General features: G+C 44.6%; 1 protein-coding gene across 1 annotated transcript; it reads left to right on the forward strand.

Moving 5' to 3' along the window:
* Positions 1 to 1,477: 1,477 nt before the first annotated feature.
* LOC103638656 (premnaspirodiene oxygenase) lies at positions 1,478 to 4,677 on the forward strand. The gene is given in 4 exon segments (XM_035962606.1): positions 1,478 to 2,043; positions 2,376 to 2,909; positions 3,132 to 3,211; positions 3,766 to 4,677. Coding segments are annotated over 4 exon segments (1,743 nt in total). The 5' UTR covers positions 1,478 to 1,587; the 3' UTR covers positions 4,439 to 4,677.
* Positions 4,678 to 14,161: the final 9,484 nt, after the last annotated feature.

Genomic DNA, 14,161 nt, shown 5'->3' on the forward strand with positions numbered 1-14,161 from the left:
AGAAGATGATCCTGATGCCCTAGGCCCACATGGCAGCGACCCCGCGTGGAGAGTGCCTGATGGGAGGCGGCTACGGAGCGATCCCACGTGCCAGTGATGGAGACGAAGCTGTCCACACGTGGGTTTGACTGATGGGAGGGGCCCATATGTTGACACACATGTCTGATGGAGGCGGGCTGAGCTGATCAAAAAGGGAGAATGGGCTGGCCAGGCCGCATTTCGGCCCAAGCGCCAACAGGTGAGTTTTCTTTTATTTCTGTTTTCTTTTCTATTTTTATTCCCACCTTCAAAATTTAGATTTAAATATGGGTTTCAAATTCTAATCTAAATGTAACATCCAGAATAGCAGCATGAAGGCAATGTATATAATTTTATAGACTTATATATTTATTTTAGTTATTTTGTTTCCTTTGTTTAGTTAAAGGTTCAAAGTATGTTATGCACCCATATTATTTCTTTTTAGGAAGAGTTATTACTCTTGAGTGTGTGATCAAATTCTAAGTAAAAATAAATATTCATTACCTTACTTGTTTAGGGAAATATTTCTAACCATATGATTCAACAAAGGTTGGTTTTAATCATATGATTCAACAAATATTTCTTTTATTTAATCTCTTATCATAATAGACTTTTATTCAAACCTGAGAATACCAATTCCTAAATCTCAACATAATTCTAATATGAATATAAATCTTACTATTTTTATATTATTATTTATTGTTTTCCTTGTCATTTATTTATGTGAGGAATAAATAGCTTAATTGAAATTTTCTTTCCCATTTTCTATTCCTTTATAAACTGAGGTCAAATTCAGGTTTTCAATAAATGCATGATAACCACATCATCAACAAGAGATATGCCATTCTTTATTTTGTTTATTGGTTACTTAACTGATTTAATACCATTTGTTGATTATAAATAGGAAGGGTCCTAATGAAGTTTCAAGGGTTTCAACAACTCTCTTAACATCATCATAAATATATTTATTTATTTTATATCTATATATTTTTTATACCAATTTTGGCTTCACAATGAGTCAGGGACGTCGGCGCTGGCAAATGAAAGAGAAAAGAGCTGATTGGGTCCGGCGGGGTGTGCTGGCCACTGAAATTAAGCCTAATTTTCGATGGCTGGAGCGGGGCCACCGAGAATAGTAGCAGACGCCGAAAAACGACTAGAGTTGTTGTAGTGGAGAGGCATAGTCCTATAATTATTTAATATTATTTTATAAAATAGGATTCTTATTGGAGCAAAGTTTTAGTGTCAGAACTCTGGCCGGAGATGCTCCGATCCTTAGCATATTGGTTATAATATTATGATTATTTGATGTGCTGCATATTTTGCCCACGCGAATCTCATACTAGTGCACGCTTATAATTGAGCTCACCAGACGTCGATATATATGATGGGCCCTTGCTGCCCTCATTGGTGCTATATATATCCCGCCACCCCGAGGGACATGGAACAGCAAGCTAGGTATTGAACTCACGAAGCAAGCAAGACTACTGCTATAGAAAGCAGTAGCAAGGTCTAGTCGGCTGTGTCTAGGCGCCTAGCTATATGCCTATATAGTAAACGGTATCCAGCATGGACGAGTACATCTACCAGTCGCTCTTCCTCTCCGTCCTTGCTGTGGCACTGCTGCAGCTGGTGAAGATGGCCCTCAAGCCGAGGCCACGGCTGCCGCCAGGGCCTTGGAAGCTGCCCGTCATCGGCAGCATGCACCACCTCGTGAACGTGCTGCCGCACCGGGCGCTGCGGGACCTGGCGGACGTCCACGGCCCGCTCATGATGCTGCAGCTCGGCCAGACGCCGCTCGTCGTCGCCTCTTCCAAGGAGACGGCGCGCGCCGTGCTCAGGACGCACGACACCAACTTCGCCACACGCCCCAAGCTCCTCGCCGGCGAGATCGTCGGCTATGAGTGGGTCGACATCCTCTTCGCCCCCTCCGGCGACTACTGGCGCAAGCTCCGCCAGCTCTGCGCCGCCGAGATCCTGAGCCCCAAGCGCGTGCTCTCGTTTCGTCACATCCGGGAGGAGGAGGTGAGCACAGGAACAGCTAGCGCGCACGGTGCGTGCAGAAACAATTAATATGACGCACAGACATGCTTATGCATCGCAGCAAAACATGGCAACAAACTGACAAAAACAATTCCGGCCGTGGACAAACTGTAGTCACACGAGACGCTATGAGATGAGATCATGAGAGTACACTCTGAAGTCTGAACAAAAACAACGCATGCAAAAATCTAAAAATAAAGCAGGGAGAGACTGGTCAAAAGAGGAGAATATGCATGTGAGATACGCTGGTGTGTTGTGTTCTCCGGCCGGCGATACTAATGGTCGTTGGTTCATACATGCATGCATGCATGTAGGTGATGCTGCGGGTGGAGGAGATCCGCGCGGCGGGCCCGGCGACGCCAGTGAACCTGAGCGTGATGTTCCACAGCATCACAAACAGCGTCGTGTCCCGGGCCGCGTTCGGGAAGAAGCGGAAGAACGCGGCGGAGTTCCTTGCGGCGACCAAGGCCGTCGTCGGCCTGTCCAGCGGCTTCAACGTCCCGGACTTGTTCCCGACGTGGACCACCGTCCTGGCCAAGCTCACCGGCATGACGCGCAGCCTCAAGGAGATCCACAAGACGGTGGACACCATCCTCGAGGAAATTATCGTGGAGCGCAAGCGCATCCGCGACGAAAAGATCAAGGGCGGCGACGCCGCCGAGGACGTCGACGAGAACCTCGTCGACGTACTCATCGGCCTGCAGGAGAAAGGCGGCTTCGGCTTCCAACTTACCAACAGCATCATCAAGGCCATCATACTGGTAAATATATATAATACTCAGTTCAACATGTAGTAGTCCTATGTATATAAAGAGTTTAAAGTTGAGCTCAAACCGGCACGTTTCACTGTTTCATCTATCGTACTTTACGTCAATTTTTTTAGAATGGTACTACACGGATTAATTTCGTATCATACGGTGTCGTGCTCAAATACTAAAAACGTAAGCACAACATGATTCAAAATTACTGTGGACAGGTGTTGTTGTACCGTGCCGGTTGAAACACGACACGAAGAAAAACTTATATATCTCTAAAAATACATTTTTGAATTATTTATAACTTCGATGAAGACCCAAAAAATCGTGTATAAGAAAGAGAAATCCCTTTCAAATGTATTGCTAGGACTAGCAACTTAGTTCAAAACTGGTATATATATATATATATATATATATATATATATATATATATATATATATATATATATATATATATATATATATATATATATATATTAACAAAAACACATATTCTACGAAAATAAATATAAGTAGCAATATTTTCTATAGCTTTTGTCAACAAATGAAAATTATTAAAATATAAAAGAATCATTTAAACGTTAGTTTTTTAATTCGTGTATCACCTCATGTCGTTTCAATTGAAACACGCCCTATCTAACTGTATTAATTATGTCATGCCGCCTATTATGCATAGCTTTGAGACATGGTATAACCCAATTATTGAGGCCGTGCTAGTCAGCACATTTTTTCATATTATATATTATAATTAATGTGTTGGATTATTCATCTAATTGCATCACGTGGTACCATCTATCGTGTCTAACTTTGAGCCGTGGTACGATCCAATTATTGAGGTCGTGCTAGTCCAGTTCATTTTTTCATCTTAAACCTTTTTTCGGACAGTTGACGGCCTCAAATGGCATGCATGGCCCAAAGTTCCAGTTGAAGTCCGTGAGCATATATAAACCTTGGTCCATCTCCATTACATCCAATGGCAACACGTGTGCATATATGCGCAGGACATGTTCGCGGGCGGGACGGGGACGTCGGGGTCGGCCATGGAGTGGGGGATGTCGGAGCTGATGCGGAACCCGCCAGTGATGAAGAAGATGCAGGCGCTGATCAGGGAGGCGTTCCGTGGGAAGACGGCTGTGACGGAGGGCGACCTGTAGGCGAGCAACCTCCAGTACCCGAAGCTGGTGATCAAAGAGGCCCTCCGGCTGCATCCGCCGGCACCGCTGCTGGTGCCCCGGGAGAGCATCGAGGAGTGCGAGCTGGACGGGTACACGATCCCAGCAAAGTCACGGGTCATCATCAACGCGTGGGCCATCGGCCGGAACCCCAAGTACTGGGACGACGCCGGCGAGTTCAAGCCGGAGCGATTCGAGGACGGCTCCCGAGACTTCACGGGCAGCAGCTACGAGTTCTTGCCCTTCGGCTCCGGCCGGAGGATGTGCCCCGGCTTCAACTACGGCCTCGCGAGCATGGAGCTCGCCTTCGTCGGCCTGCTGTACCACTTCGACTGGTCGCTGCCCGAGGGCGTCAAGGATGTCGACATGGGGGAGGCGCCTGGACTCGGTGTACGCCGTCGCACGCCGCTAATGCTTTGCGCCACCCCGTTCGTCCTGGTCCCCGCCTAACTATAGGCACGTACATCGATCGTCATGCTAGCTCTAGCCGCGAGAGCTGAGGGGCCTATACTTGTATCTCTGTCTCAATAATTTCTCTCCACGATGGATGTGCTTGCTGGCTAAATACGTAGTATTATTACTGCGAAGCGTGTATTATTATGTACCTAAAGTTTGTACTTCTATCCTAAATTAAAGTGCGTCCCGCAGTAGACGCAAGGGTAATAAATAAGTGCATGCCGTTATTTTTTCTTGCTGTGTTTTAAATATTGCAATATCTAGGAGATATTAATGATAGTTAAAGCTTTCACATTTCACATGTCTGTGACATTATTGTTTTTTATTATATATATTATTTTTTGCTGTGGAATTTTTGGATTAATTAAATTTCGTGGCTAAATTCCTAACATTTTCTCATAACAAACCAATCTGTAGAATCGCCCTTGCTATTTGCTACCGATGGAAACAAGACTAATGACTAGATCAATAATAGCTGGGAACGGGAATCAAAACAAAGACTGATGAGAATCGAAAAAGTAATTAAGGATCATGAAATGTCTTAGCGCAACTCCAGTGTACAGAGCCAACCTCAATAATTCTATAATAAAATGACATCACCTCACTTGTGAAACTCCAAAACTATAAGACTGGTTCACTAATTAGAAAAGAGTTCTAAGCTGGCGGTAAGCATAAATTTTCCGTTTCAGTTATAGCGCGCTAGTGAAATTAAACAAATGGAGCCGGCTTAAGAAACCTATTTATGTACACGGCTTATAGATTCTATAAGATGAGAGGTGGAAAGTATGACCTGTCAAAACAACATGTGCCACTAGACATCCACTATAAATGACCGGCAAGCATATGAATTTATAAATACATATCATACATGTACGTATATAGGACAATATTACAACTAAATAACCAATATCCCGTTATGCAGTGCCACAAGCAACCATCCGGATTGGTGTGTTCTATGTGTGTAGTTCATGAGACAGAACGAACGACCCTGGCCAGATATTATTAGTACTAGTCATGTATGCATTTATGTCATTAAAGATGGAAATATGTTATCGAGTATACATAGATGATGTTTATAAACTTCCTTTACATGAATTTCAACGAGGAAAACCGAAGAACTTGACCGAAGGTGCATTATATGGCATAATTGAGGACCTATGCACATTCATAATGAAAGAGGTCCTTTCCGTTAACGGAAAATATCACAATGCTACCGGTACATTAGCTAGGCCAGAGTTTAGAGTACTCACAAAAAATTATTAGACTATCTCTTAGCCGAGATAGTTATTAGAGCTTAGGTGAAAATTTGATGTATAGAATGTGTGATGGTTGTAATTACACTTTGATGTATATAAATGTATAATAGAATTTAATTCCATGTTGATTTCAATATGAATATATATATAATAAGTCATGTGCTTCCAATAACTATAGGAAGCCATACATGATACTCAAAATGCCTAGACCACTATAGGAATCCAATTAATTCTCGTCGGCTCAGAACCGATGGGAATAAGCACTAAACCGACGGGGATTACTAATTCCTGTCGGTATATGGTTAATTCCTGTCGGCCCTGAGCTGACGGGCATCAGATGTCGGGGATAAGCTTATTCCCGTCGGGTGTTGACGGGAATTAGTAATTCTCGTTGGCTGCTTACAAGCCGTCGGGAATTAGGGTTAATTCCCGACGGCTATGGCTGGCCGACGGGGATTAACAATTAATGCACGTCGGCCTAGTAACTCCCGTCGGCCCTACCTAACCGACGGGAAATATTCGAATAATTCCCGTCGGCCTTGTCTGGCCGACGAGAGTTACTGGGCCGACGGGAATTAAGTGTTAATCCTCGTTGGTTTGACCATAGCCGACGGGGATTAACCTATATACTGCTGCAAAACCAGCACCAAATGAGGTCATTATTTCTCCACAATTGCACACAAAACATATATATCATCATACAGAACAAACACATTACAAACACATACATTGATAATCAATTCACACATCACAAACTTCACATCACCAACATAGTTTACACAAACATTTCAAATATGAACAACGAGATATGTTAAAGTGTTTAGTTCACGAAAAACATAGCTTGCACGAGTTAAGAAACAAATACGAGAAAACACCATATTTAGGGATGACCACCACTTGGATGGTTAGAGCTTTGACCGCTGCCGCCACCAGGAGGAGGAAACGCGAAGAGGGACTCAACAAATTCAGTCCATGCTGTGGGATCAGACCCACTACCACCCGCTTCGGGCGTAACCTATGCAAGTTAGCAAATATCAACACGTTAAATGCAAATATCAATAAATATACAAGTGTATAAATTCACCGACAGTTATCAAACGTACCCTATCTCCAAGTGTAGGTATATGTGTTGGAGGGGTGTTGAATTGTTGAGTTCCTAATCACTATTTAATGAATATTCAACAAGTTAAGTATATGGTTCATGTTTTGTTAACTAGATGAATTGCTAGTTTAGACAATGTTATTAACCGAATTTGCTAAGATTAACGTACCGGAGCTGGTGTGGATACAAATCGGCTCCATTGTAGTGGCGGTGGAATATTTGGTGTCATGCCATGTTGCTGCATTAACTGTTAAACATATGTGTTACTATTGAAGATGTTGTATTGAAATATAATAATTTAGAGTTCGGATTATTTATACTCACTTGATACATCGCTTGGTTATGTGCATTGGAAGCCTCCATAAATTCTCGTTGTTGTCTAATTTCTTCACGCATCCTCGTGATTTCCAGCTCAAAAATATCTCAATTCATCCCGGTCCAGCCTAGCTATAGGCTTGTACATCGATCGTCATGCTAGCTAGGCGCGAGTTGTGGGCCTACTTGTATCTGTCTCAATAATATCTCTCCACGATGGATGTGCTTGCTGGCTAAATACGTAGTATTACAGCAAAGCGTGTATTATATCATGTACCTAAAGTTTGTACTTCTATCCTAAATTAAGGTGCGTCCCGCAGTAGACGGAAGGGTAATAAACAAGTGCCGTTATTTTTCCTTTCTGTGTTTTAAATATTGCAATATCTAGGAGATATTAATGATAGTTAAAGCTTTCACATTTCACATGTCTGTGACATTATTGTTGTTTATTATATATATATAATTGTGATAGTCCTCCTGTTACACCCGGATTTAAGGAACAAGCCGGGTGCATCTCATATATGCGCCAAAAAAACAACATATATAATAACAGAGTGTATAGAGATAAATGTTACAATATAATCAGAATACTTATTACAAAGCGGAAGTCTTACAAAATAATAATATAAAACGAACTAAAGTCCATTCTTGGCGCCAATAAGTCAACTAGGAGACGACACCTAGATCAGATCAAACTCCTTGTTTTGTGGCTCCTCTTGAACCACCTGTTCTTCTCATATGGGGGTGTGAGACAGCAAGGGTGAGCTCACAAATCTTCATCGCTCAACAAGTTGTGGGGAATAATGTGCATTAACTCACTAAAAGTGGGAGTTCATGTGAAGTGTAAGGCTGATCAACAAAATAAAGGTTGAAGTTGAGCATTGCTTTTATAAGTTGGTCAAAATTTTATTAGCAGTTACTAAGTGTAAGTAAATACCAAACCTTAGTAATAATAAATAGAAGTAATAATAAAGTAATCCCAATGCGATGCAAATGACAAATTGAATTTAATTCCATAAATTAATCATGTGAGTGTCCGAGTCGCTCATGACCGTGAGCACGGCTAGTATACCAGTTTTACACTCTGTAGAGGTTGTACCCTGTACCCACAAGTCGTGTATCCCATGTCGCCAGGGTTTGCAAGACCCTTAAACACTACCGAGGTGAATGGCTAGGGATCCACTACGAGGCCTTTACAAGGTTCCACTAGCTTCCAAAAACCCGCTACAGTTTATGGAAAGAGCACTTGCAAGAATTCCTCGTCTGACCGCCATCGCAGCAAAATCAACCCGAGAACCTCCCTGCATGCAACTCCCCTACTGCCCTTGCCCATTTTGGGTAAGGTAGTCTTCCACTAGCTTTCCTAATTAGTCAGCCAAGGGCGTGCCATACCACCCTTGTGGTGACACTGTTTTCCCGGGTGGTTCTCCATGTTCCCATTAACATAATGATCTTATCATGAACAATAAATAATAAACTGATAACAAAAGTGTGAACACGAGTAATGTATATTTCTATACCAAAAACCAAATAAAGCAATAGCATATACTACCCAAAAATTCAGTGGTAAAACAAGGTATAAATATATACAAAACTAGGGTAACCTATTGGATCCCATCAAATTAACCTATGCAGATCATTATGATTAATAAGAACATGACTGGGTAAAAAGGAAGTGATCAAGGGCACAACTTGTCTTCAATGAGCTCCTGCTCAGCAACTTCTATCTGTTGGGTACCAGGATCCTCAGCCACTGGCTCTTCTACTCGCCACACTACACACAAGCACTATATATAGAGAAAATTAACATCACATCAAACATGTAAACAAGATACATAATAAAATATACATATTAAAATAAGATCCTAGGAACATGAATCATTAATTTTGGAGTTATGGATTTTAAGTTATGACTTTCCAAAGATTTTATGTGTTTGGTATAAGATTAGTTGGGAAATAAATTTTAATGTGACTTTCATGTTAAAACAGTGGTACTAATGGATAAACAATAATATTACAAATTTTAGAAACTGGAATGGATCAATTTGGAGTTCATATGAACTTTCTATGATTTAAACCAATTCTAGCCATTTACTTTACATTAAAAATAGATTTCCAATTCAATTTTCCTGATTTACAAATTCCCTGGGCTGCGCCTCAAATTCTAGAGACAACAAGGGCTAAACTACAAAAATTCCAGAGACTCAGAGCGTTGTTGCTCTGGACGGCGGGTTCATTTCCTAATTTCAGGAGGTTTTTTATGTAAAAACGATAGGGCGAAGGAGTACGCATCGCTCTCAGCCGTCGGATTAGAAGTTTACGGCTTAGATCGAACCTATCCGAGATCAAATCGGTATGCAACGAGGACCGCACGATCTAAATCTAGCGCTCCCGATTTAAAAGCCTCAAACCGAATGTCGTCCACACGATTTAAATCGATCGGCTACTACTACTCCATACCGAAGCGTTGTCCTAGATCTAATCACAGCCGTTGCAACAGAGATCAACGGCACACAATCTGTCTTCTACCTCACCACCCAAATACGACGGAGAGAGCTCCACCCGGTGGCGCACTCGCCGGAGACATCGCCCCGGGCGTGCGGTTGAGCCCAAACCCTAATTAACCCCTACTACACGAAGGTATGTCAACGACGAACACGAAAGATGTGAAAAAATTACCGAGAATCGGGCGTGCAGACGGGTTGTTCTCGAGTCTAGGCGGCTCGGCGGTGCTCCTTCCACTCCGGTGAGCAATTCCCTTCACACCGCTGTAACTCGCGCCCAAATTCTCCCCGGTGCACGATCCACAATCTTGTAGGGTAGTCTCGGAGCGCACGACGAGTGTTTAACGAGAGCGACGGTGGCTAACGCCTACTGCGGCTATCGGCGAGGTGGTCTGGTGCGGCGCTAGTTGTCGAAGGGGGGCGAGGTAGGTCAACATGGCGCAGGCGTGCTATTTGTAGGGCGGCGGATACGGTGCCCACAACCAAGTTGAGCACAATGGCCCCGCGTGATTTCCGCACACGCCGCCACCGATCTCGGTGAGGTGGGTATCTAGGGGAAGGTGGCACCTGACAGCCGGTTCCATTCGCACAGGCACAGACGACGCGGGCGTGGCACACTAGGCTGACCGGGTGGACCCACTGGTCGGCTCAGGTGCGTTACTTGAGGTGAGCGACTGACGAGGCGGCCCGGAAAGTCAGTGAGTATGTGATGGCGCGCAGAGTGGCTGACGGGCGGGGCCCCCTTGTCAGCGCAAGCGTGGTCGTGGGAGCGCGATGATGGGCTGCGCGAAGGAAGCTAGATGGGCCACAAGCATGGAATTGGGCCCAATGAGGGTTTTTCTTTTTCTTTTATGTTTTTCTTTTTCTTTTTATTCTTCCTTTATCCTTTTGGATTTCAAATTTAAATTTGAATTTTAGTTGTAGATTTGCACATATGTCAAATGTACCAAATCAAATTTGGTGATGAAAAGAATATATTTATGCATATAATTATTTCCTATGTTTTATGTGGTATTTCTTTTCTTTCTCCACTTCTAAATTCTAGAATTCTTTTAGATCTTAAATTCCACTTTGGACTTTAATATATTTATTTTTACATTATTTTTATGTTGTCACAAGATGCACACAAAATAAAACCTCAGCATGATGCACAATTTAATGACATGAATTTTATTAATCCTTTATATTTAAATGAGGTGTTCACATGTGATAGTAAATAGAGATGGTACACATATAGGAACTAATGTCTCATCTAGTATTATCTTACAAATTGGGTATTACAAATCCTACCCCCCTTAACAAGAATCTCGTCCTCGAGATTTAGGAAGGTCTAGGGAAAAGATGGGGAAAATCTATGCGAAGCTCTTCTTCTCTCTCCCAAGTAGCTTCATCTTCTCCATGATGGCTCCATTGCACTTTGCACATCTTAATAACTTTATTTATTGTAACTCGAGTCAAAATGTCAAGAATCTTGATAGGATGTTCCGTATAAGTCAGATCATCTTGAACACTAAGATCTTCCATCTGTAGCTGCTCTTCAGGTACCCTAAGGCACTTCCTCAGTTGTGACACGTGGAAGACATCATGTACATACGCAAGATGATCGGGTAGTTCTAGTTGATAAGCAACTTCTCCCACTCGCTTTAAGATCAAGAAAGGTCCAATAAAGCGAGGGGACAACTTCCCTTTAAATTTAAATCTCCTCATACCCCGTATTGGTGACACCTTCAGATACACGTGATCACCCTCCTTAAACTCTAGCAGTCTTCTCAGGGTATCCGCATAGCTTTTCTGCCTTGACTACGTAGTTCTCAAATTCTCCCTTATCATTCGCACTTGTTCTTCTGCCTCTTGTATAATTTTAGGCCCAAAGAACTGCCGTTCACCAGTTTGATCCCAATACAGTGGAGTCCTGCATTTTCTGCCATATAGAGCCTCAAATGGTGACATCTTCAAACTGCCCTGGTAGCTATTATTGTAAGAGAACTCCGCATATGGTAAGCTCTTATCCTAACTAACACCATGTTTAAGGGCACAAGCTCTCAACATATCCTCCAGCACTTGGTTGGTTCTCTCGATCTGCCCATCAGTTTGAGGATGGTAGGCTGAACTGAAATTCAACTGTGTGTCCAAGCACTCGTGCAACTTCTTCCAAAATCGAGAAGTAAACTGTGATCCTTGGTCTGACACGATCTTCTTAGGCACCCCATGTAGACAAACTATTCGAGTCATATACAATTATGCTAGCTTGCTCCCATGTAGTTAGTTCTCATAGGTATGAAGTGAGCCACTTTCGTCAGTCTATCTAATATCACCCAAATAGAGTCATACCCTGCAGGAGTGCGGGGTAGTCCAACAATGAAATCCATACCAATTTCTTCCCACTTCCATTCAGGTATCTTTAATGGGTGCAATAGTCCAGCTGGTCTTTGGTGTTCAACCTTGACTCATTGGCACACATCACACATAGCCACATGTGCAGCCACATCTCTCTTCAGCCCATACCACTAGTACTTCTGCTTCAAATCTTGGTACATCTTAGTGCTACCACGATGAATAGAATAATCAGAGTCATGGGCTTCCTTCAATATAGTCTCATGAAGGCTATCAATCTCAGGAACACATATCCAGTTCTTGAACCATATTGTGCCTTGCTCATCCTCCGTGAATTCTAGACCTCTACCTTCCGTAATCAGATCCTTGATCTCTTGAATTTTGGCATCACCAATCTGGCCTTTACGAATTTCTTGTTCCAAGGTAGATTCCACATCAATAGTGACTCCTTAAGTATGTGCAACTATTCCTAGGTTAAGTCTCCTAAAATCCTCAACAATCTCATTGGGTATCTGGGCAACAATAGCTGCATGGACGTGTTCCTTCCAACTCAAGGCATCTGCAACCAGATTCGCCTTGGCTAGGTGATAGTGAATCTCCAAATCATAATCCTTAATAAGCTCCAACCAACAACGTTGCCTAAGGTTGACACCCTACTCCACTGTATGTTGGATTGCTGTGGAAGCTTGAGAGTTGAGAGTCTGAGCCTAAAATTGAGCCTATGTTGTAACGTTGCATGCCTCCCCTTTTATAGCTAAAGGGGGCATGTACAAGGGTACTGAGCCCCGACATGTGGGCCCAGGAACATAGTGGATGTAGTACTTGGAGCTACTAATATTTGCTGCTGGGGCAATCTTCTCGTGCCCTGACATCCGAGATCTACGTAGTATCGGCATGCAGGGGAAGCTTCTTGTACAAGGGATGATGAGCACAGTGCGCCGCGCAGCATGGGCGCACTGTTTCAACAATGGACTGGACAGGTGCGCCGTCTGCAGGGTGGCCCTGGCGCCGCCTGCCGGCGGAGTGGACAGGACACAATAAATGCTGAGGGGGCACATCGCCTGTCAGCTGGGTGGAGAAGCGGTGCGTCCTTTCTGTAATAAATGTAGAGTCCGCACGGTCTAGGGGGCTTACGTCAGGCCCCGCCCGCTAGTTTATGTCACGGGCAACGAGCCATGTGGGCGCATTGGGTCTCCGCCTGAGCGGGGAGCGCATGCGCAGAGTAAAGCCCGGCCACGTGTCAGTACCGGACCCTTGCTCATGCCAGGGTTTCCCCTGTCCCGGGACCTTGTTGCGGCTCGGACCTTACTCGGAGGGATCTGGACCCCATCCAAGGGACCCGACACGCTTACTCGGGAGTCCCGGGCCACAATCGGGTGTCCGGGTTGTGCGTACAAGGGTCCGACGCTCCCTCGCGGAGGTCCGGCTCGACTGATACATCCTGGATGTATCATCTTTCCTTGCCATATGGTGCCCCTTGCTCTGCCCATGTGGTGGGGAGGAGCGCTGTTCACCGTGTGGCTAGGGAACGGCGTACGGGCACCGCGTCTTCATACTGTAGTAAGGGGTACCCCTGATTCAGGGTACCGACAATGGCCCTCGGGTCCACCTCAGGGGAGGATGCGAGCCTGCAGGTGGGGCCAAAGTTTGACTGGCGATTGGCTCGCTGCTCCTACGCGCCCGTTGATGCAATTACTGCCGGCCCACCCATGGTCATGCCGACTGCCATGCCTGTCCCCATTGCTGACTGGCCCGTGACCTCCACACTTAATGTCTTTGTTGGGCCATGCGCGGGGTGCCTCGAGTCGCTGCATTGGTTTTGAAAATTTATCTTCTCAGTCTTCTGCGATGGCCTTGAGGAGGCATGGTATTGGCCCGAGCGGCAGTGCGACTTTTCTGCACCCAGAAACCGGCGCACCGGGTGCATGACATGTGGGTCTGGGCCCCCATGCCAGAGGTTGGACCACCGGTCAAAGCCGAGGGGGCGCACAACTGCGGGGCGGTTGCACGCTCCTTGTGCGGCAGTTGCCTCCTTGACCGCTGGTTGCGCCAAAGATGGAAGGGCGTATAACCACAGGGCGGTTGCACGCTCCTTGTGTGGCGGTTCACCTTCTTCGCGCTTCGGGCCAGCTTGTATGACATGTGAGGCCTAGCCCCCATGTCATAGGATGGGAATCCTGGTGCGCATTGGGGGAGACCTTGCCCG

This window comes from Zea mays, chromosome 9, assembly GCF_902167145.1.
Source record: "Zea mays cultivar B73 chromosome 9, Zm-B73-REFERENCE-NAM-5.0, whole genome shotgun sequence".
Classification (NCBI taxonomy): Eukaryota; Viridiplantae; Streptophyta; class Magnoliopsida; order Poales; family Poaceae; genus Zea; species Zea mays.